Here is a 24,535-nt window from a genome sequence, read left to right on the forward strand (position 1 = left end):
TATTCATACCTAAGCATAAAAATTCTTCACCAAAAAAAAAAAATACCTAAGCATAAAAATTTTGGCAACAAGACACCATAAAGAAAGTTATTTATTATCCTAGTAATCGTAAATGTAATTTGCTTAAGTTTTTACCAAATTGGTATTCTAAATCATATTATTACCTCCGTCCTTAATTATTAGACCCTTTTGAAAAAATAATTTGTTCCTTTTTATAAGACTCCTTTGATATTTCCAAATACATTAATTATTTCTTTACCAACATACCCTTATTTATTTTGCATTTTTTCTTCAATCAACAATAAATATTATATCCCTTATTCTAAATGCTTATTAGGTCATGCTACCACTTAACCTAAATTTTCCCTCTAATAATCTTGCATTAATTGTTATTAGTCACTTAACCCTCCAATTTTTCCCTCCATTATTATGCCTGTTTTGAAATTCAAATGACTATTGTTTGTTTCCCTGATTTTTTGCTTGAAAATAGAAAATGTGATATGTACGTGGTCATTTGTATTTAATATGACCTTTTCCAAATCCTATGCAGAATTAATAAGCTACCCACTTCTCCATATTGTTTCTGTTTCCAATACATCCCTTATACCTTCAATTATGAACTATATATACACTTGAATACAGACCATGTCTACCATCATCCAAATCTCCTCTTTCATATTCCGATTTTGCAATGGCTGGACACAGTTGTTTTTTATTTCCCTCCTATTCTCTTCACAATTTGAATTTCGAAATTCAAATGCATCTAACTCCATCTCAGCCGAATGTTATTAATTTTGGTCTGAATGTTTTATCATTTTCAATGTATTCCTTTTGGTTATAATTAAAACGACCCTTGGCAGAATCCATGCAAGATTGAACAGATATCCACACATGCAAAATTCTGTTTCCAAAGCACAGTTATCTACTACCCCAATGACCCTTACTTTGCTATATAAATGCCAATCAGACTTTAACTATCTCCTTCATATCCCAAAAAACACGTCCTTATCTTGCTGATGTCTGGAAGGAAAATTGAGACCTTGCTTGCATACCATTGTTTGTCTGGTCTGTAACACGCTGCTTTCATATATGTTGTTTTTTAAACTGTTAATTTGTGCGTAGCCTTATTCTTTTTACTTTTATTTGACAGGTCCTTTGATGGCTAATCCTATTTCTGAGATGGACAGGGCTATCAACAAGCTGAGATTGAAGTATAGGACTTACATTGTTGTTATAGGGTGTTGTGATGTTGCCAAACATTTTTGGAGCTGATTTTGGAGACAAGATTCATTGTTTTATCTTCTTGACTGACCCAAAACACAATCAATTCGAAGTTCTTTTTCTCCAATGGTTTGTTCTTTTTCTCCAAAGTCTGGAAGGCGCTGAAGGATTTTTACGGGATTGGATTGGGTGCATGGATCACGTTGGTTTTTGCTGGACTAGGACAGTTTGCAATTGTCGTGAAGGATAGGTTTGGGAAGAATGTTAGGTGTCCTGTCTTTGAACCTCCTATGAAATTTTTCATTGACAAGACATTTGTTCAACCAACCTTCAATGATGTTCTCCCTCCCTTAACTGCTGATCTTTCTTATCGTCACAATGTGAATAACTTGACAATTGATTTTGTGAAAAAATTGGATGAAGAGGATGTGCACAAAGGGTTTTTGTTATGAATGTTTTTTCGTTAAATTAATGGAGTATACTAAGATTTTTTTGTTCAGTGACTAATAGGAATTTCTTTTTGTGATTTTTTTTACTTTAATAGATGCTCAAATATGAAGGACGCGTTCAGCAGGTTATTAACATGGCTGCCACAACCGTGAAACTGGTGGATGACTATGAAAATGAGTGGGACTGTGTTTTGATGTTTGGATTGACTCCGTATGAGCACTGCAAGATTGGTGGGAGCTGGAAGCGTTTTGTTGATGCTCACAAATTTTTTGAAGGTGTGAGGATTATGATTTGCGCCCAGGTGGTTGGAAACAACTCCACTCTCTATGTTACTGTGATCGAGAATTAAGCTGAAGTTGGAGTGATGGAAGATGAAGTTCAGTGTTTTGGTGTTCAAGTGTCTTTTTTTTTTATTTATTATTGTTTTCGTTTAATGAATGTTTAATTGGCCTTATTTTGGGATGTCTTTGCCTTAATGAATGAACAATGGTAGTGTTTGGGAACATTTCTTTTTAGTTTAAGTCTGTATTTTGGTTGGTTGTACGATTTGAACGAAAAATCCAAGATCAATTCAGTGACGTTTGTTTCTTTATAATTCAATGAGTATTTTCTTTAGTTATGTACTGATGTCTACATTGCTTTTTTCATTTTCTGCAAACAAGCATAGATATATATTGATCAGACATTTATTTAGCGCTCATCTATAGTTTTGCGATTTAAGTAGCATAATTTTACAAGGGTTAATAATTGGTTTGATAAAATCATATAATTGGGACTGTAATTTGGCTACACAATTTTTCTTTCATTTGCCTATTTGCTTCCCAATGTCATAATTAACGTGGTAACCAACAAGAGTTTATTTCACATATCTGTTACTTCTCCACACTCATAATTCAAAGCATCCTGTTAACCCGGTGCCTCCGGAGCACTAGTTAAGAAATCCAAAAAAGGAAAATCTAAATTAAAAGTAATACTTTTTTGACTTTTAAAAAATTGATTATGCAATTTTCAATATAAAAGTTACTATATTTGCTTCCTTAACCAGTATCTCGAGGACACCGGTTAACATTTTTCTAATTTTCAAATATGCTTATTTTGGACAACTTGGATGACATCAATTTTTTTTTTTTAATCAAGCAAACTTACTTGGATGACATCACTTACTTCAAAATAGAGCTATATCTGGAAGTAATGTTGGAGACAAAGTCTTCATACCCTGTGCGATCGATATCACCTTCAGATGTTCGTATTCCTTTCAAGTTTTAAAGAAGGCAATTTTCTATAGCCGTCTCATTTGCGATGCCTATCAACAAAAGCTAAGGGCAGTCACTGGCACATGTCGGTGTATATCTACCAACGCCTGTCTTTTCACATGGACAATTATATGTGGTTGTGTCGAGAGTTACATCAAGAGAAGGGCTTAAGATACTTATTAACAATTGAGTTCAAATGGTTAATGAGTTCCATAAATAATGAGTTGTTTAAGAGAACTTTAGTTCGATTCTAGGAGGACAATTCTTGGTCAAACTTTATTTCCTTTCCGACTGAATTTTAGATTACTGGATCCTCTTTTCTCTCTGAATGAGAGGGTTGATACAAAAAAATAATATAGTTTCGTATGTTAATAACAAACTATATTCCTCCATCATTAAAAAAAATCCATTCTTCTTAAAAAAAAACTAAATATCAATTGTTCAAAATATACTATAGTTTTTAATTCTAAAAGACCCGTGCGGCGCACGGGTTGGCGTTCTAGTTGAAAACATAAATTTACTCTCTCTTTTAAGGATGAAATTGTAAAAACAATAGTAATTATATACAAATTTAATACTACAACCAACTTTCTTAATCTCCGCAAATTTGATAAAAGACTCATATATTAAGGGACGGAGGTAGTATTGCAAATCATACTTGGTCTTCTTTCAAGAGTGATATTTAATTTGCAAAACAACACCAACCCTTAATCAATGAACCACACTTTTTCTTTCAAGAGTACTCTTTTGCTTGCATTGGCAATCAATGAGTTAGCCCCTGTTTGGATCTGCGTTTGAGAAGCCCAGAAACACGTTTACCACATTAAACGTGATTTCATGGACTTCTTTTATTGGAAGACTATGATAAAACAATTCATGATTGGCATGCTGCATCAATACATTGCATTCTTATTCAATTTATAATCTTTCATGATTTTGTGATGAAAAAAACATTAAAATCATTCTTAATACATGTAGATATAATGTAGATTGACTCTTTCATAGAATGCATACCTATTTTGAGACATTAATTTGCGACAAACTAATAAGGGTTTTGCTAAAAGACACTCTTTGAAGGTGTCTTTTAGCAATCTACACCTCAATGTGTGATTATCCACTTTTTAGTTATAACATGATAAAAGACACCTTAGCAAATGCTTATAGGATAATTTGCTAAAAGACACCTTCATAAAATGTGTCTTCTAACAAAACCCAACTAACAACATATTTCCAATTTTGAAATGTTTCCCGACAAAAGAAAGTGCATAATGTAAATTTAGCGTGGGGAGTTACTAGAAATTGTATATCCAATTGATTGACAATTTCTTTAGGGTGTGTTTGGATAGAGGGTTTAGGAGGGGAAGGGAGAGGAGGGTTCACTTTTCATTTTTAAATTACGGACACTATGAAATGTCTTTTAAAAAATTAACATCTTAACACGATAAACGATAATATAATACTTCAATCACACTTGATTTATTTTAGAAAAACATGTTATATAGTCCGTAGTTTAAAAAAGAAAACTAAACCCTCCCCTCCCTTCCCCTCCTAAACCCTTAATCCAAACACACTCTTAGGCTTTGTTTGCACATAATCTTGTAAAAAAGACCATATATAATGTAAAAACTCATATTTATATTGATTTCCCGACATGTATCAAGACTTTGATTTTTCATGAAATGAATTAGTATTTCCCTAAATTTTTTTCGTCATTTGTAATATTGTTTTTGAACAAATACTCCTTCATTATTTCTCAAATATTATTTCCATGTCAATGAATTATTACTTAACTTTAAACAACTGATAATTAAATAATTATAGTTGCATTGATTAATAAGATATGCACGTACAAATGAGATTAATTTGTCGATAAGAAATATTGTATGCATCTAGTTATTGTTTTACCAAAATTTCATTTAATGTGGAAACACAAACAACAAGAAGAAGTCAAGTATTATTTGATAAATAAAAACCGCGTTTGGTTCATGGTTACAAATTGAATTCTTAGGAATCTAAGATGGGAGTTATTTATTCCCATGTTTGGTAGACATGCACACAAAAATATTTCAGGAAATGAATTATTCCCGGCAATGTTTTTTACACTATATTGCATTGTTTTTATTCCCAACAAAAAGGGTGGGTTTTATTTATTCCCGGCGGTTAACATCCTTTATATTTTGAAAGACCATTTTTACCCTCCTAAATAACCGCAGTATACCCATGTTTTCTTTGGTTACATTTTTTTTTTGAAGGATTTTCTTTGGTTACATATCCACTATGTTTATATACCAATTTATGTGCCATCTAGAATTTGTTTCTTCTCTGCACTGATTTTGCAATGGAAAAAGTTAAACTTTTAATATTTGTTGTTTTTGATTGGATGTTAGTAGGCAATGGGCTTGTATTGGAACAATAAATGTCATATTATTTTTCTATTATTACAAAAGTCATATTAATTTGATTGCATCAATAAAAAAAAAAACATAGATGAATTGATGTATGAAATAAAACTATCGAATATACTGATTTAGATTCTTTTTGATGAATTATATTGCAGATTTAGATTATTCACCGATATGAGCAGTAATAATATGAAATAATAGAGAAAACTGAAGACATTTCTCTTTTATCAAATATAATATAAGGGTATTTTGATTATTATATATAATTTTTAAAAATAATTTCCAGGATTTCAAATTATCAACAAAACATATTTTTTGAACATTCTTTGAAATAAAGTTAACACCTTTTATTCCTGGGAAAAGGTTAATCCTGAAAATAATTTTGGTAACCATGAAACAAACGCTCCATTGACATGATATTTTTGTGTCGCTCATCCAGTAAAATAGGAGTACTTCTTTTGTCTCAAATTATACGTTCTTTTTAAATTTTATACTATTATTAAAATAATAATTAATAGTGTTGATTTGAATGGTAACGTGTTTCATCTTCATCTTCACGTGAGTGTGAAAAACTGCTGAAAACAAGATTGTTATTGCTATTGCTATTCTTGTTGATTACAGTTCCACAACAGCGATTGAAACTAAAATTTCATCTTATGAATCTGAATCATAGTCACATCGATCTTCATCAATGTCATTTGCGGAAGCATAATATAAATTTGAAGCTCTACATATTAGAAATCACATGATTAAAGTGATGAAGATTCATCTCATACGAAAAATAAACTTGAGAACTCGATAGAGAGAAAAGCTCATTAGAATTGGTATTGATTAGCACCAAGGTTTATGTAAAAATGAAAAGATGGAATTCAAAAAGAAAAAAAATTATGCTCCAAAAGCACCAAGGTTTATGTAAAAATGAAAAGATGGAAAATGGTGACAGGTAAAAAATTTCAGAGTTCATGTATGTTTGATTTCACTTCTAGATTTTTGATGGACAAAAATTGATTCTAAAAATGAAAAATTAATAATGGCATGTTTTGTTGCTCTGAGTAAAATTGATTTTGCCTCATAATTGATTATGTTAAGGATGCTTCTCTTTGAAGTTATGTGATTAAAGACTTGATTTTGTCCCTATTAATGATCTTTATTTTGAAATGTTAATTCGTCTACGAACAAATTTAAATTTATGTATTTATTTAATTCTTTATAGGCTCTTGAACTACTTTTTAGTCAAAAAAGTTTGCACTCGAAACATTATGAATCTTAAATATGTTAATTTTCAATTGAGACAATCTATGTGAATTAGTTAAATCTGAACTATTTATGGTCAAGTTTGTGATTACTCAAATTAAATGACCACCAACGTGCAAAGTTTTGAATTTTCTTGTCTTCGATTTTCCAATTATCAAAGAAATGTCACATATTGCGAGATATCCTAGAATATTTTGCATTAAAGCATGTTACATTCAACTCACTTATATCAAGAATTAATTTTACAAAATCAATTCACTTAAAATCAATTTTTTTTCAACACAGAATCAAACATACACTTCAACATAAGTCGCACAAGATTTGGGATCCTATGTTCAAAATCACAATATTAAAATCAAAATACTCTTTCTTCTATATTAATAATCACTAATGACAAAACTAGTGTTATAATTTGAAAATAAAAATGACAAAAGTAGAAAAAAATACAAAATGAAATTCTAAGTTCTAACAAAGATGTGGGAAGAAAACGAAGTGGTAAAACAAATTCAATAGACCTTTCCTCTTGAGGTTTCTTCAAAGCTCTCTTTTTCAATTTGTTATTTCCTTTTTTTATTTTGAGCTCTAACATTGCACAGAGCCTGCACCTCTGAGACACGCAAACCACCAACCCTCTGCATCTTTTGGCCTCTTCCTCCTACTTTAACCTATTTTTTTAGTATAAATATGAGTATCTTAAGAACAAAGTGGACGTCCATTTATTTGTAATGATTTTAGCCTCTGCTTTAACCTACTTTGTTTTTGCATATGGTATCTGGGTTTCTTCACTTTGCTACTATGTGAACTGTTCCATATTTATCTGATTTTGCATTTAATCTTTTCAATTTATTTGTCTATATATAAGTGATGGTGAATGCATAGAAAAGACTCTCATTTTAGTATGTGTTTTTTGAATAGATTTGTGTTGAATTGGTTTGTCAAATTGGTTCGTTTGCTTAGCTAAACCATACTTAGTTGAATTGTTTTAGTACATAAGTTATCATAATCAAACTTTGTCTCTCAAAATTATTATGCAAGTTTCTGGTGACCCAATTGGGAAAAGTTTTGATTCTATAAACCATATTTGAGATAATGATAACTTTGGGTTCCATGTTATTTTGTTTGGAGACTTCTAGAGTGATGTTATTATGTATCTTATTTTAGAGTGATTTTCAAGTCGTACAAATCCCTGAAAAAGTGATAGAGTCGAGTGTCTTATTTTGTTTGAATGTGATTTTATAAACCATACTCGTAGAGATAATGACGATTTTATGTTATTTTGGATGCTTGTAGTGATTTTATTCTTGAACTCCTTATAACTTTGATTTAGCATTTCTTAAAGGCTGTTTAATACCATGACAGACCATGTTATCAATTTTTCATATTACTTATTTCTATTATTATTGGTCATCTAAATAACTTTTGGTTTATGTATATCACTGGACCATTTGATACATAAAGGTTAAGCTTCTCAAACAATCAGTTATAAAAAAAAAATGTCACAATATGCGAGTAAATCCTGTTTAGGCTTTTGTTTCAATAGTCCGTATCTAGTACAAGAATATATACCCCGTCACAAAATATATTAAGGCGTGATATTTGGTATAACATGATTAGGTACATAAAGAATATGATAATGTATTGGTATAACATGTCTTAAATGTGAACTTTGTTCACATGCATTGTTGTACGCACATGTCTCAAACTTAATTGTGAAATCAGGCTTGACAGAGGATAACGACTCCATTTTTAGATAAAAGCTTGAATTCAAGCTTCAACATTGAAAAGGAAAACAAGAAATGAGACTAACCGATTACTTTTGAGACTTTGTAATTACTTTTATAAACTTGCTAATTATTACCCGCAGAAACCTACTAATTAATTTTAAGACTTCCTAATTACTTTAATTTAACTTGATAATTATAATAGCATAACAGAAATCTAATACTGAATTTAAACCCCATAACACAGCCATTCTTTTCATCCTTCTCCTATTCTTATTGATGGTGGCCATGCTGCTTCTGTGAATGTCGACTTTGCTTCTGAAGGAAGTCGCGATGGTAACAGTGCTTCGAGGAGGAGGATGAAAAGAATATAGTTCGGTTGTGGGATTTAAATTCGGTTTTAGGTTTCCGCTGTGCTATTCTCAATTAGCAATATAAAAAATAAGATAGTTTTTTTTGACACAAAAACGAAAAAAGTTAGAAAGTCTCAAAAATAAAAAGTAATTAATAGGTCTAGGGTGGTTATAATTAGCAAGCTAATAAAAGTAAAGTCTCAAAATCAATTAGCAAGTCTCATTTATTGTTTCCTTCGATGTTGAAGTCTGATTTCAATACTTTATACTTAAAAATTGAATCTTTATCCTTTTTCAAGCCTAAATTCACAATTAAATTAAAGACATGTGTATGACAACGCATGTGAACAAAATCCCTTTAAGACATGATTGTCTCGATACCCCATCATGGTACTTGATATCTAATCACAACATCGTTTGCTTGAGCATTCTCAACCGTTATATTTAAGATCCAATTAAATTATCCAACCCCTAAAATCAACATATTGACTCATCACGTCTTCGGTGTTATTTGACAAAAGTAAATGATTTTCTAATATGTTTTCATCTCACTATACAAAGGATTATATTTGTATAGACTACATACCAGCATTATATATATAAAAAAAATTATGCATGTATTTATTCAAATCACATCTCAATGTCATCTTTTTTAATTTTTGAATAAGTTAAACTAACACATCTAAATTGACACCGAGAATAATCGAATTTGAAACTTTTAGATTAGCGCACTTCAAGGTTTCAAGCTAACACCGCTAGACCAACACAATAGATTTCTTGGTGTCATTTTTTAAATTAGTTCCTTCAAGCAAATTCTAAAAGTTGGGAGATAATGATAGGGATGCAAGCTCGATTTTTCTTATTTCATTTTCTCTCTTAAGAGTGGAATATTACGATTACCGGTCCAAAAAATAAGGTTTAGATATATTTTAATCTTTTATCTTTTACTAAAAATTTGTTTTGGTCTTTTTTTTTGTTTTGAAGTGATGTTTTAGTATTTTTGACAAATCATAGCAAATGAAAATACTAACTAAAGCATCACATTTTTTAAAAGATAAAAGATTAAATTGATTTAAAAAAAAAAAAAAAAAAGCAGATAAAAGTACAACAAAATGGCAAATATATCTGAACAAAAAAAAAAAGAGGAACGCTGATTCATTTCAGCTGCTAATCTGCCATCGCCACTCATTTCACTAACACTCTACTCTATCCAGTCACCAATGAACAAAACCCTAACACTCAAATCCAAATTCTAACAAACAACAATGGATAACCACGACGATCCTCGAAACGGCACCGTTCAGCCAGACTCAAAGAAACCAAAACTTACCCACCCCATTTCCTCACACGAACTTCTTCACGAATTCTCCCACCACCAAACCGCCGTCGCACGTATCAACAACGGCAGCTTCGGCAGCTGTCCCCGCTCCATCCTCACCGCCCAAACCACCTGGCAGCTTCGCTTCCTTCAACAACCCGACGATTTCTTCTTCAACACCCTCCGTAACGGAATTCTCGATTCTCGCAAAATCATCAAAAACCTAATCAATGCTGACGACGTTGAAGAAATTTCGTTAATCGATAATGCTACCACCGCTGCCGCTATCGTTCTTCAACAAATCGGCCATCACTTCTCCTCCGGTAAGTTCTGCCGAAATGACACTGTTATAATTTTCCATTGCGCTTATCAAGCTGTTAAGAAATCAATTGAAGCTTATGTTATACCCGTTGGTGGCTCTGTTATTGAGGTTGAATTACCTTTTCCGGTTAATTCCAACGAGGAAATTATCGCGGAATTTAAGAAAGGGATTGAACGAGGGAAAATTAACGGTGGTAGAGTTAGGTTAGCGATAATCGATCACATTACGTCGATGCCTTCGGTTGTTATTCCGGTTAGGGAATTGATTCGGGTTTGTAGAGAGAATGAAGTGGATCAGGTTTTTGTTGATGGTGCTCATGCTTTAGGAAGTATGGAGGTTGATGTTAAAGAAATTGGTGCTGATTTTTATGTTAGTAATTTGTATAAATGGTTTTTTTCGCCACCTTCGGTTGCGTTTATGTATTGTAATAAGAATAAGAAATTGAATGATGTTCATCATCCAGTGGTGGCGCATGAGTATGGTAATGGTTTGCCTGCTGAAAGTGCTTGGGTTGGGATGAGAGATTATAGTCCTCAGCTTGTGGTGCCTTCGATTATGGAGTTTGTGAATCGGTTTGAAGGTGGAATTGAAGGGATTATGAAGAGGAACCATAATATGGTTGTGAAAATGGGGGTTATGTTGAAGGAAGCGTGGGGTACGAATCTTGGGTCGCCGCCTGAAATGTGTGCAAGTATGATTATGATTGGCTTGCCTTCGAAGATTCGGGTGATGAGTGATGATGATGCTTTGAGATTAAGGTTTTATCTTAGGGTTTATCATGCTATAGAAGTTCCTGTGTATTATCAGGCTTTGGGAAATGGTGAAAGGGATGCTAGAGATAAAGACGGGTTTATAACTGGTTATGTGAGGATTTCTCATCAGGTGTATAACATTGTTGATGATTATAATAGGCTTAAGACTGCAATTATTCAGCTTTTGCAAGATGGAAAAATTTGCAGTGAACTTCCTAAAGAGTGACTAAATAATCAGAGAGAAAAATGAGGTATAGAATCTATAGATCTTCTCCACTTCTGACTTGTTTTTTGGTTTTAAAGATAGCTTTAGATTTGGCAGTACGTTTTATGAGCATGCCCATTTTTGTTGTTCTGTAATCTGTATTATCATCTTATTTTTGTAAAACAAAATAAGTGTAACCCGAATTTCTCGGTAAAGCTTACAAATGAAGTATTTGTATTATTTATTATTCATAGTTGCTTTGTTAGATGTAACTTTGTAGCGTACCTTAATTTCTTTGATTTGTTTTCCACATTGTCTATAGTTGATCTTGATCCTACTTGCAATGGAGAAGAAGGGTATGTTTCTTTAATATACTGGCTTAAGATTTGATAGTATTGAATAATATTGTGATAGAAGTTTCACAAAATGCCTAGTAATTCGTCAGTTTTGTGTTGAATATTTCATCATGCTACTATATGTGAAGTTTGTACTTGCTCATTTTCAATCTTTGATTGTTTATTGGCTGACTTTTGACCTCAAAATTGGCATGTTATTGTTTAGGAAATTACATAATATCAGTTCCTACATTATATGAAAAACTATCAAATAAGACCTTGAATTATTTATTTAGTTATCAAATTGATCCTTGATGCATATATGTTATGAACAAAGTAGAAAGTAAAGAGACAAAGTTGGAGTGCATAATATTCAACTTGTTTCATAATTTAGTCATTGTGCTACAAGTCCTTACATACCCAAAATAATGGTTCCTAACCACCCTTAATAAAGTCATAATGGTGTACATAAACTTAAGGCAACCATTGCAAAACAAGTGCAGAAATATTAAATATCTAAAAGCAACCAAACTATGGGCATTAATAAGTCATACAAGAAAGTTTTTAATATTACATAGCCAAAAACAACCCAACTAAGGGCATAAATAATAAGCTATAAGCAAGAAGTTCCTAAGCTAGCAACCTGAATGAGTTTTGAGTGTGATCTCATCATTCCTCTATGGAAGTTTGTCTCCTGCCTCACCATCAAATTAATGGGTTTCTAAGCATGGTCCGTGATTCAAATTTACTTCCTTGAAATGCACTTCGTGCGAAATCTACAAACATGTAAAAGGGTAATAAATAACAATTCTTTTAGTTCTTAACATCAATATCAGGGATCAATTTGACAGTTAAGATAAACAATTCATAGATCGATTTGACAGTGTGATACATAATTCAAGGACCATCTTACGTTTTAATGAATAATTTAGGGATCAATTTGACAATGTAACAATTTGTAATGAGTTCATTTAAAAAAAACAAAGAAAATGTTAAATTTTCGATCAATTTCGTACTTGAATATGTGACATCTGAGTTGGCAAACCACGTCAATGTTTAACGTCACACGTCATCATCATTAACGGTGAGACTTGATATAGGAACGAAATCGATCGACTTGTTTTAGCTATTTTAAATATTTGAGGATGAAATTAATCGATACGTACAAATTAAAGGACAAAAATGCCTACTCACTCAATTTTTACTTTTGTATAATAACATGTGAGACACATGTTAACATTTTTCTAAACTTTACGTTTACTACTAGATTTATTTAATTGTTTCATTAAAAAGGACCACTATTTGATGTAAGTTTCTTTATTTCTGTTGGGCCATAGACCAAACTTTTGGTTTAACGAACTTGAAATTGAGCCTGTTTTGTCCTCTTTTGATTTTAATTAAATGACGGGTCCCATTTTGTTTTCCAATTAGTTACGTGTAATTTTGTTTTCATTAGTTATGAGTAAATTAGTTTGGATTCCACATGGTTTAATGGTGTCATCTCTATCTTCTAGAATTCAATTAATTTATTACTCTTCCCATCTTAAATTATTCAACCTCCGGTCATTATTACAAGCAAAATTTAACATTTCAGGTGTATTCAATAAGTAATGTGTATGATCTGTATTAAAGATTACATACGTCATTAATTAATTGAATCTAAAATGACGATTTTTGCTTATAATTATGTCGTTTTAATTAAAAACATGCATTCTAGTACGATATTAATGAATCATTATTGATTGAGTTGTGAAGCTCAACAAGCTTAAGTTCAAGGATAAGCAGTTGGAGGTATCAGGTTTAAACCCAAACGAAGGGAAACAACTAATATTAAGAGTGTGTTTGTTTCAAGTTATATTTGTAGATTTTTGGAAATAAATCAATAGAAATACAGATGCTTATGTTTGTTACAAGTTTACTAAATTTTATTCCCAGGTATAAAATGTTTTTGGGAAGAAAAATTTTCCCAAAGAAAAGGTTTGGGAATAAAGTTCCCATGAAATTAGGAAAAATTCATGTATAAATTACCTATTATAATCCCTATTTTTATGGTTTCCAAGAATATTATAATGTTAAACAAACATCTTTTTTCTAAATACATTGGAATAAAATTTTCATTTTTATGTTCCAAAAAATGTTATTCCTACGAATAAATTTGGTAAATTTGAAACAAACACAACCTAATTACTAATATTTCTTATAAAAAATCATTAGGGAAGTGCAGTATTTTGCTATATATATATATATTTTACAGTAAGGAGTGGAAGACAAATGGGATTGGAATCCCGATCTAGACATAGGACACACAATTTGTGGTGCCTACCATTTGATGTCTTCTACAGCACAAGTTGATTAGTTTTGTATTTTATGATATGACTTGGAATATAGTAGCTCCTTTGAAGGTTTTGTTGCTTGTGTGGCAGTTGTTACTAAATCGTTTGCCAACGAAAGATTATCTGATTCGTCGTGGAATTATTTCGTCTAACTTAAGTTTTTGGTCGAGTGATTGCGGTAAGAAGGAAAGTGTGGATCATCTGTTTATGGGCTGCATATTTCTTGGTAGCATCTGGTCGCTTCTTTGATAGTTGTTGGGTATTTCTTCTTCAGCATACAGGTTGTATATTTTTTTTATCATTTAACCCAATTTACAACAGAGGAGTGATATTTGTACAACCAATTTTATATAATCTTTGTGACAATCACTTTTTCTTTATTCTTATTGGACAAGAATAATAAAGAGAGAAAGAAAAGGAGAGAGAATAAAAAAAACATGCGAGTATGAGAAAAATAGTTGTTTCAAAAGTTGTCAAATAATGATTGTACAAATATTATTTCTCTTTACAATATTAGGATGCGAGTCTGACCCAACATTTCTTGTGTAAGGTTGAAGCTCTTAATATAATTCATTTTAGCTACTCTTGAGTACTAGCCTAACACGAGTTTGAAGTACCTTGCTATAATTTATTTAGGCTTCTTGGAAAAAAAAAATCTAACCACCGAGCTTATATGTTATCATAAAGGACAGAAGAGTAAATATTTTGATGTTATTATAGTTATATACTACCTTTGTTTTTTTTTTTTGACAAAAACAAAATCATATTCATTCATTTAAATTGAGAAATTACATCATTCAACATCACTAAAAACGTAAAGGATGAATTTGTGAACAAACTCACAACATCCAAGTTAATAGCATATAACGGTATAATGCCTACAAAAATATACGATAAAATTAAAGTGACTGGAATATCCATGCCTCCGAATCTGCAACGTTGACGCACAATTTGATTTAATAATCGATCTTTCAATATGAATCAGATGAACACCGTAAGAATACGGGAAATCAAACAACGCCACACAAGACGACGACGAACAACAAACCACCACTCTTAGATGATGAAATCACGAAGAAAAAACATAGATCTATGTGAAAATCACTTATTTAGATCGAAATAGAGAGAAAAAGATGAAGATGAGTGATTTCAGGTAAAAAATTGATCCAAAACCACCCCCTTAATGAAGAAACTGAAAGAGAAAACCTAGAGAAAAAAAATTAGAATCGACTTGGAGAGGAAGAGTTGATTAGTTATACTACCTATTGTCGGTTGAAAATTTAAGAATATTTTGATGAAAGAATTTTTTTTTTATAGTTATCTTGTAAAACATGACAATACAAAATTCTCGCCTTTAAAAAAGGTAAAAAATTCTCAAAAGTTTTTTATATTTAAAAATTGAGCTACTATTGTCATTTTTTTTAACAAAGCTACTATTGTCATTATAGTCCATTTTTCTATTACCAGACTACTACTATAATATAATCCATTTTTATATCTTCTTTCAATGATCGTGTTAACTTAGCGGCAAGCATCGAGACACAAGTTTGTGTTTTGACTATTTTCCACTTTCTGGTTATAATATTGATTATTGAATTCCACTTTCTGGTTATAATAATATTTTTTGAAAGAAGTTATAATAATATTGAATATTGATACCTGACCAAATTTTTTATTTATTGAATATTGATATATAGTCATAGATACTTCACCTTCGTCATGCATGACGTTTTCTACTTAATTAGTTGTTGTTCTTCATGGTTATCATTTTCTTACTTTTATTATTGCTGCTACTACCTAAAGTGTATGATTTTGTTCAACAACTATTAACATTATTTAATTTGTTTTTTTGTACCAAAACTGAGTATTGTCAAATCCATTTCTAAAAAACATTTTATTGTGGCTAAGCATAAGGAGTAACCGTAACCCCTACCATAATTAGTATTTTTTTCCTTTTTAAATAAAATACAACCTTTCGAGTTAACTTCACTACTAGATTTTTCAATATGAAAATTTCAATTTCTAAGACGCAATTTATGGAGGAAGTTAGAGAGATACACTATCCTTCTTCCTTTTTTCGACATGTGGGACATTATTTTTGAGCGGCGTTCTAATCCATTTATTATTAATATTTTAGAGGATCTATTATTTATTTATTGAACTATATATACTAAATAATTTATGATTCCCCTAAAAAAAATATTAATTTATGATTGAAAAAATCGACAGTTTAAAAAGTGATAATTAATCATTAAATTATTTGAATTAATATATAAATGCATGTGTATATGTAATTTAAACAAAATGTATATATATGAAGTCCGGAGTTCAAACCTCGGTCACTACAAAAAAAAAATTACATATAAATATTAATCAATCAACTAATTTTTCAGATTTTCGATCAAAAACCTCTACGAAATTAACTCTTATTCATACATTGAATTGAATATTACATTGATGATAACCTGAACAAATTTTTTACAAGAAAAGGAAAACAAAAAATATGTATTGATCTAATCTTCAGTTGAATTTCACAAAATTAGTTAAAAAAAGTAACAAAAAAAAAAAAGAAAAAAAGAGGAAGAATATGGGATTTGCTACAAAGTGGTAAAAGTAAAAACCTATACTGTTTTAGCACTAGTATGAAGTTGGACTAAGGAAGCATAAAATCCATCTTTAACGTTAATAAGTGTTTCATGTCTTCCTTTTTCAACTATAACACCATTCTTGACAACAGCAATAACATCTGCATTTTTAATTGTAGACAAACGATGTGCCACAACCACAGTGGTCCTATTTACCATTACTTTATCTAATGCATCTTGAACAACTCTCTCTGATTCTGCATCTAATGCACTTGTTGCCTCATCAAGTAACAAAATCTTTGGACTTTTGATTATTGCACGTGCAATAGCCACCCTTTGTTTCTGCCCACCTGATAGTTGAGTTCCTCTCTCTCCCACTATTGTATCATAGCCCTGTTAAAGTCAAAACATTCCACCCAAAATTACACAATGTCAACAAGACATAAATACAATTAAGAAAAAACTAAATAAACATAGATTAGTCCATAAAATTGTAGCACATAATAGTTTTTTTTTTTTTTTTTTTTTGTACCTGTTGTAAGCCACTGATGAACCTATGAGCATTAGCCAATTCAGCAGCAGCAATGATTTCTGCCTCAGTTGCAATGCCACCTTTGCCATAAGCAATATTGGCACGAATAGTGTCATTGAATAAGACTGGTTCTTGGCTTACAAGACCCATTTGCTGCCTTAACCACTTTAACTGTAACTGACGAATTTCTATCCCATCAAGTGTGATTTCACCTGAATCAGGATCATAAAATCTTTGCAACAAAGCAATCACAGTCGATTTCCCACTTCCACTTTCACCGACAAGTGCTACCGTCTGCAACAAACAATTTTGACAGTGTATTCATTAGTTGCTTGCTACACACGTTTTCATTTTCGCCGATATAAGAACCACCAGGAATTACATTATGAAAGTTTTTGAAAATATAATATAAAAACTGATTCAATATTTCTAAAAAAATTGAAAAATGTCAAAACATTGTTTTTAATATTTTTCGAAAATGTGAGCCAAATGTAGATTGAAAATTGCAAAATATTATTAGAAAGTAATCGAGCCCTTACCTTGCCAGAGTGGATAGTCAAGTTGAGGTCTCGGAAAATCTGAATATCAGGCCGAGATGGATACTTAAAGCTTATATGGCGAAGCTCAATTTCGCCTTTAATGCTATCTAGAGTGGTACCAGACTCTTCACTTGGATCAATCTTTGACTTCTTATCAATCATTCCAAATATAGAAGCAGTAGCTGACTTTGCTTTACTGGAGTCAGGAGCAAAGGAACTTGACTGTGAAATACCAATAGCTGCCATAGTTAACGCGAAGAAAACCTACAAAACACCAAGAAAAAAAATATACATTTTTAAGAGACTTGATTTGATTATAATGTCTTATTCTTGCACCTTTTCACAAAAGTTGATCGTAATGAAAGTTACTGGTAGGAAAGATTTAGTACCCGGAAAACATCTGAAAAAGTTGTATTCCCAGCTTTCACAAGTCTAGCTCCTGCGTAGAAACTGGTTGCATAGACACTAAACAATAAGAAAAATGAAACACCGAATCCTGATCCACTGATTATCCCTTGCCTTATTCCTGTTTTCATGGGACCTTCACATTTCTTCCTATATAGTTCCATAACCTTATCTTCTGCACAGAAAGAAGCCACAGTTCTTATGCTTCCAACTGCATCATTCGCAACTTGACTAGCCTCCTCGTACATCATCTGCACCAATTCAAATCACATTACTACAGTTGTACTTGTAACATAAGCTAGACCAGACCTTAAAAATTGGCCAATGACAAGTAATAGGTCAGATTTGTGCCTAAATTTTTGGAAGTAAATTAGGTACAGACCTTACAAAGCCTAACCTGACTTACTCTCATCCCTAATTACTACATTGAGAATTTTTCTCATAATAATCTAAACCATGCAGTTATTAATTACAAATAATGTCATAAAAGTAACCAACCTTTGCGTCTCCGCTGAATCCCTTCATGAACTTCATTTGAACATATCCATTTAATCCAATAAGAGGAATCAACACAAGAATAATCAGCGCCAGCTGCCAGCTCGCAATGAAAGCAATAATCAAACCAGCCAATGCAGATGCCAAATTCTGAACCAACAGTCCAAGTGCATCGCCAACAAGGGCACGTACGGAAGCAGCATCTGCCGAGAGCCTTGCACCAACTGCGCCACTCGAGTTTTCAGGCTCATCGAACCAACCAACCTCCATATTCACAACCTTCTCAAAACATAGTAGCCTGATCCGTTGGATTAACTTGCATCCAGCCACAGAGAAAAAGTAACCTCTCGCTGGAATCACCACCAATGATGCAAGACCAAGGAGCATAAACATTATCGCCCAAAACTTGGAGTCCTTCTTCATCTCATCAAACGGTTCATAAAATGTTTTGATGACACTGGAGATCAAAACGCCGAATATTGGAAGTATGACACCGTTAGCTATGGCAGCTAAACTTCCAATAAGAAGAACGGGAATCTCTGGCTTGTTAAGGGAAGCAAGGCGTCTCAGCGGAACTTCTTGTTCTTTTTCTTTGGTTGGAACTTTTTCAAGGTCAGGATCGGCGACATTAACTCCTGTTGGTAAACCGAACGAAACCGAAAATGAATGGCGACTACTATTCCCTATAGATGATCCCCTACTTATAGATCTTTGAAGCGACTTCCTTTGACTTGACTGTCTAAAAGACTCTGCAGAAAGTTCTCTCTTACCGTGATGGTCTGTAGTTTCTTCTGATTCCTTGTTTACTTCTTGTAACCGTATGAGCTGTGAATAAGCTCCTTCAGGATCCTTCAGTAATTCAGAGTGTGTTCCTGATCAGCGTACAAACAAAGTTATCAAATAAGAACATATATAAACAAGGTTTTTGTAATTTGAATACAACTCTTTGCATATTAGATGTAAAAACTTGCAATACTAGTTAGTTAAATATTAATAATGCATGAAAACATTATTTGAATATTTGTGGTACCTTTCTCAACCATTTTCCCTCTATGGATTACAGCAATCATGTCAGCATTCCTCACTGTGCTTAAGCGATGTGCAACGACAACTGTGGTTCTGTTGACCATGATTCTATCCAGAGCCTCTTGCACCACCCTTTCAGATTCTGCATCAAGTGCACTTGTAGCTTCATCAAGAAGTAGAATTCTTGGATTCTTAAGGATTGCTCTTGCAATCGCAATGCGCTGCTTCTGTCCACCAGACAGTTGAGTTCCATGGTCACCAACCATTGTGTCCAATCCCTGTATTCAAAAGTTCAACATTATGCATCCAAAAATATCAAATAGCATTGACTTCGAAATTGAAGTACAGTACTACTTTTATTAGAGATAAAATTAATTATTAGTTAATTAGGCTAGTTATCCTCGCTATCTTCTTCATTTTCATTTGGACTCATGTATAAATAGACTCTTTTGTATTCATTACTGGTTAGTTTGATCAAGTTATTTAATAAATGAGTTATTTTAGTAATATGGCACCAGAGGTTGGTTGGAATCAAGAACCTGTGGAAGTTTATCAATGAATTTGGCGGCGTTTGCAAGTTCGGATGCAGATCTTATTTCTTCAATTGTTGCTCCATCTTTACCATATGCAATGTTATCCTTAATGCTGGATGCAAATAACACTGGCTCCTGGCTGACAAGACCAATTTTCCCTCTGATCCACCTAAGCTGAAGTTCTTTCATGTTAATTCCATCGATAAGTACTTCACCGGCCTGTGGATCATAGAATCTTTCTACCAAACTAATAACTGTGGACTTTCCACTTCCACTTTGTCCAACCAATGCCGCGGTTGTTCCGCTTGATATATGAAGAGAGAATCCATTGAATATCAGCTCCTCAGGTCTTGCCGGATAACTGAAATAAACTTCTTTCAACTCTATCTCACCTTGAATATCCTCTAATATTTTTCCATTTGGATCATAAGCATCTATCTCTGGCCTCCTTTTAATTGTCTCAAACATTTTGTAAGCCGCCGCCTGACCCGCCGCAAAAGCACTCATACTTGGTGATGCCTGGCCAAGAGACCTAAAAATACACATATCCATAAGATATATATTTTTTAATCTAAATAAGGAACTTTCAAACTTTATTGGCAAGGATATTCATAAAAATGATGGTTACTTACATGGAAGCTGTTAACACGGCGATAATCACATTAATCACGGTGCCACCATTATATCCTTTTTCAATGATCATCTTTGCACCAAACCATACTGCCAAAGCATAACCACAGAAAATAACAAACATAACTGTGCCTAGTCCTGCTCCAGCTATAGTACCTTCAAAAACTCCTGATTTGTAAGCATCTACAAGAAATTTGCTATAACTAGATACTGCTTGCTTTTCCCCAGTAAAGGATGCAACCTGAAAATATACACAAGACACAATTAAAATACATGGTATCATAGCACTGACACACATAAGCAGCATGAAGAAAAGCAATCAACTAAGTCTATGTTTGGATGTTCTTGAGTATAATTAATTTTTATTACAAAATTGATTCTAACTTTAAGCTATTGGTAGTTTTTACGTCTAAAATTGATTTTTAACCTTTAATTTATTATCAACATGAATGTATCCAAATATAAACAATTTTTAATTCAACTCACTTTTAGCTATATTTAATTTTACCGAATCAAACACACACCAAGAAGTTATAGAATTTCAAAGACTTATTTCTAACAGCATACCGTTCTTATTGAGCCAATGGTCTGTTCAACAACATGTGCAGCTTTTGCATAAGCAGTTTGACCTTTAGAAGCCATTCTGCCTATGATAACAGCCATGGCAGCACCTGACACAACAAGAAATGGAAGTGTTGACATCATAACAACAGTAAGAAGCCACCCTTTTGTAAATGCTATCACAAAACCCCCAATAAATGTTGCTATTAGCTGCAGAAACTTCCCAACCTGTTTTTTCAAACACAAAATTAAACCTTCAAATTAAGTAAATTAAATTCAAACCAACTTTTTACTCCAAAATCTTACTAATTTTCATACCTTCTCACCCATGGCATCTTGAATAAGAACAGTATCACCAGACATTCTTCCTACAACTTCTCCTGTGTTTGTTTCTTTATCAAAGAAAGTAACATCTTGTCTTAATATTGTTTTCAAATACAATCCTCTTATTCTTGCAGCTTGTCTTTCTCCTGTTACCATCCAACAACTCACCTCTGAAAATACAAACAATTATCATAAGTTTAGTGTCTTTTCTTCATATACAAAAAAATTCATCATCTTAAATTAATTACAAAATACTATACTTACGGAGAAATGCTGCCACCCCAGATCCTACTGCCAAATATACAAATTTCAAAGACACCTGTAATCAATTTTATCATCATTTAACAGAATATTAGTAACACTAAACAAGGATTAATAGTAATAATAAAGAAAAATGTTATTGATTAATTATTGTGGCATGGTATTTATGATACCTTGGACACTTGTTCTACAACATCGGTGGTGTTACTTTGGTTACTACCAAAACTATCAATCATTTGACCGAACAATAATGTCATAAGAGGTAAACCCAAACCGTTTCCAATAGCACCGATAGTACCAACAATCATTAATAAAATGTCAGTAGAATCTGCAAAAGTGAATAGTTTGTGAAATGGAACTGTCTCTTGTTTTTCTTTTGTTTTGTCCTTTTCGCCGTTTGTAACAACATTTGTACTACTTGTTTCTGTTGAATTTTTCTCTGACGTTGTTGCTTCATCATGATTATTCTCTATCTCATCAACCCCATTCACCTTACCCATCTTAGACCACTGTTCAACTATTGAAAAACAAAATAACAATACATAAAATTATTTACAAAACTCAAAGAATCACACACAATATAAATAGTCTAAATACAAAGTTTATGTTTTCTTTTATTGGATAAAACTAAATTTGAAATGAAAAAGAGAACTGGTTTTAAAGCTAATCAAAGTTAAAGGTCAGAGTTGTCATTTTCAAAGATGGACCAAACGTTTCTTCATTAAATGTGAATGAAACTTGGGGGCTTAGAAACGTGAAGGAACAAAAAAGTGGATTTGATAGCTACTAAAACTAAACTGCAACGTGTTCTTATTAAGTGTTTTCAAACTAACTAAGATTCGTTCACAAGCATCTTATGAACATGTATTTTGGTTTCTTAACTTGGATTTATCCAAAAAAACAGCTACAAATGTGAACACATTCAAAACTATAGCAAATAAATATGAACACGTAAATACACGCTTGAATCAGCTGATCCAAAACAAGAAAGTTAGGATTAGAAACATGTTTTTATTTTTGTTTCTTATCACACCACATAAAGAAAGAAAGAAGAATATGTATGTAGTAAAGTGAAAGTAGAAAAATGTTGCATTTCTTGAAAAAGGAGATAAAAATTTGATAAAATTAAAATACTACTACCAACTTTATAGAACTTGAATCCATGAGAGATTAAAGAAATATATACATATTGAAATGGTCATGATTAATGAATAAGAACATACCTGTTTGAAGAGACGCAGAAAAAAGGAATATTGTGTCAAATTAGAGAATGATAAAAGTGGGTGATATCATTCGAGATTTTAAGTGATGGGTTGAAAGAAAAAAAAGGGTACAAACTACAATACGAGATCTCAGTTTGTAAGATTATACGCTAAAAATAGTATATATAAGGAGTATAGTACTGTTTGAATGGGAATGCTAAGCTAGAGTGAATATTATATTTGACTTTGCTATTGCTTAAAGCGCAAGTATCTAATTCTATATATGTGGTAGGGTACTACTACTAACTAAGGTAAGGCATTGATTTATTTTGTGGAATGGTGCATGTACATTCATTCGTCATTGATGACTTCTCTTAGTTCTATTGCATTTTTATATGAAAATTAGATTTGATATTTAGAGTATGATATTGTAAACTATTACATGTCTGTGTGTACACACTCTGATTTTACACACCTTTATACATTCATTATTATAAATTATTAGTTTTTAAAAGACTTGCTTATATAAAAATATGTTGACTTTTTAAAAATTAGTAATGAAACATTTCATCGTATGTTGCCTTGTTTAATTAGTTAATATATTTTCTATGCATTTAATTTCTTTGTTAAAAAGAATATCTTATGAGATTTAAAAAAAAATAAAAATATCTTATAATAATATCTTATGACATTTATAATAGTGGATGATTCACCTATTTTACGTCATTATACTTGTAAAAAAATGGGTACTTACTTCTTGTAGAGAATGATGGTTATAAAAGCAAAAAAATAGATTTTTTTTAAGTGATGGATTGGAGAAATTCAATGATATTTTTAAGCAACAAAATGAATATATTAAAGTACAATAATATACTCTTAAAAAAATGTACAATAATATATTAAAAGCCCGACTTGTAAGCCAATCTTTATAAGTGTTTTTTTTTTTTTTAGCTTTAAGGTATTCTCCGTCTTGGATTTGGGGCATCATCCCCACATCCTAAAATTTTATTATAACTCTTTATAAAATAAGTGATTTTGAATGGTATTTTTAGGTAAGAAATTGGGACTCGCTTAAACATTCAAAATAAGGAAGATCGAATTACACACAAAAAGTTACACTGATAGATAAATCATTTAATTGAAAGTTATCATATAGATTATTATATATATATATATATATATATATATATATATATATATATATATATAATTTTAACATTAATCTACAATCATTTTCTAGATCATCAAGATTAACGGCTATAGTGTAATTGGTTATAATATAAATTTATAAATTAATGTCAATTTATAGATATGATCTGTATGATTAACTTTCAATTCAATGGTTAATTTTGAAAAATATTTCCCATTGTAATGTTATTAAATATAAGTATAACTATTGTTGTAATTTCATCCTTTCATATATATATATATATATATATATGCTTGTAAAAAGAAATCAATGAAATTTCATAAAAAGTTGTATATATCCTGTCACAGCTCACAGCTGTTCCTGCTGTTTGTGT

General features: G+C 31.7%; 2 protein-coding genes and 1 long non-coding RNA gene across 3 annotated transcripts; 2 read left to right on the forward strand and 1 right to left on the reverse strand.

Annotated features, from left to right (window-relative positions):
* The first annotated feature begins 419 nt into the window (after positions 1-419).
* LOC112419102 (uncharacterized) lies at positions 420-2,266 on the forward strand. Its single transcript, XR_005643833.1, has 2 exons — positions 420-1,065; positions 1,151-2,266. It is a non-coding gene; the product is annotated as an uncharacterized lncRNA (long non-coding RNA).
* A 7,521-nt stretch (positions 2,267-9,787) lies between these two features.
* LOC11407630 (L-cysteine desulfhydrase) lies at positions 9,788-11,504 on the forward strand. Its single transcript, XM_003591261.4, has one exon. It carries the CDS (start codon positions 9,920-9,922, stop codon positions 11,270-11,272), a length of 1,353 nt encoding a protein of 450 aa, XP_003591309.1. The 5' UTR covers positions 9,788-9,919; the 3' UTR covers positions 11,273-11,504.
* A 4,825-nt stretch (positions 11,505-16,329) lies between these two features.
* Positions 16,330-23,201, reverse strand: LOC11408752 (ABC transporter B family member 21). Its single transcript, XM_003591262.4, has 13 exons — positions 23,034-23,201; positions 21,984-22,327; positions 21,814-21,868; positions 21,544-21,719; positions 21,232-21,453; positions 20,667-20,905; positions 20,041-20,566; positions 19,506-19,779; positions 18,479-19,347; positions 17,965-18,231; positions 17,576-17,839; positions 17,037-17,330; positions 16,330-16,897 (listed from the first exon to the last, which is right to left on the reverse strand). Exons 2-13 carry the CDS (start codon positions 22,308-22,310, stop codon positions 16,541-16,543), a joined length of 3,870 nt encoding a protein of 1,289 aa, XP_003591310.1. The 5' UTR covers positions 22,311-22,327; positions 23,034-23,201; the 3' UTR covers positions 16,330-16,540.
* Positions 23,202-24,535: the final 1,334 nt, after the last annotated feature.

The sequence above is a fragment of the Medicago truncatula genome, chromosome 1 (assembly GCF_003473485.1).
Source record: "Medicago truncatula cultivar Jemalong A17 chromosome 1, MtrunA17r5.0-ANR, whole genome shotgun sequence".
In the NCBI taxonomy this organism is placed as follows: domain Eukaryota; kingdom Viridiplantae; phylum Streptophyta; class Magnoliopsida; order Fabales; family Fabaceae; genus Medicago; species Medicago truncatula.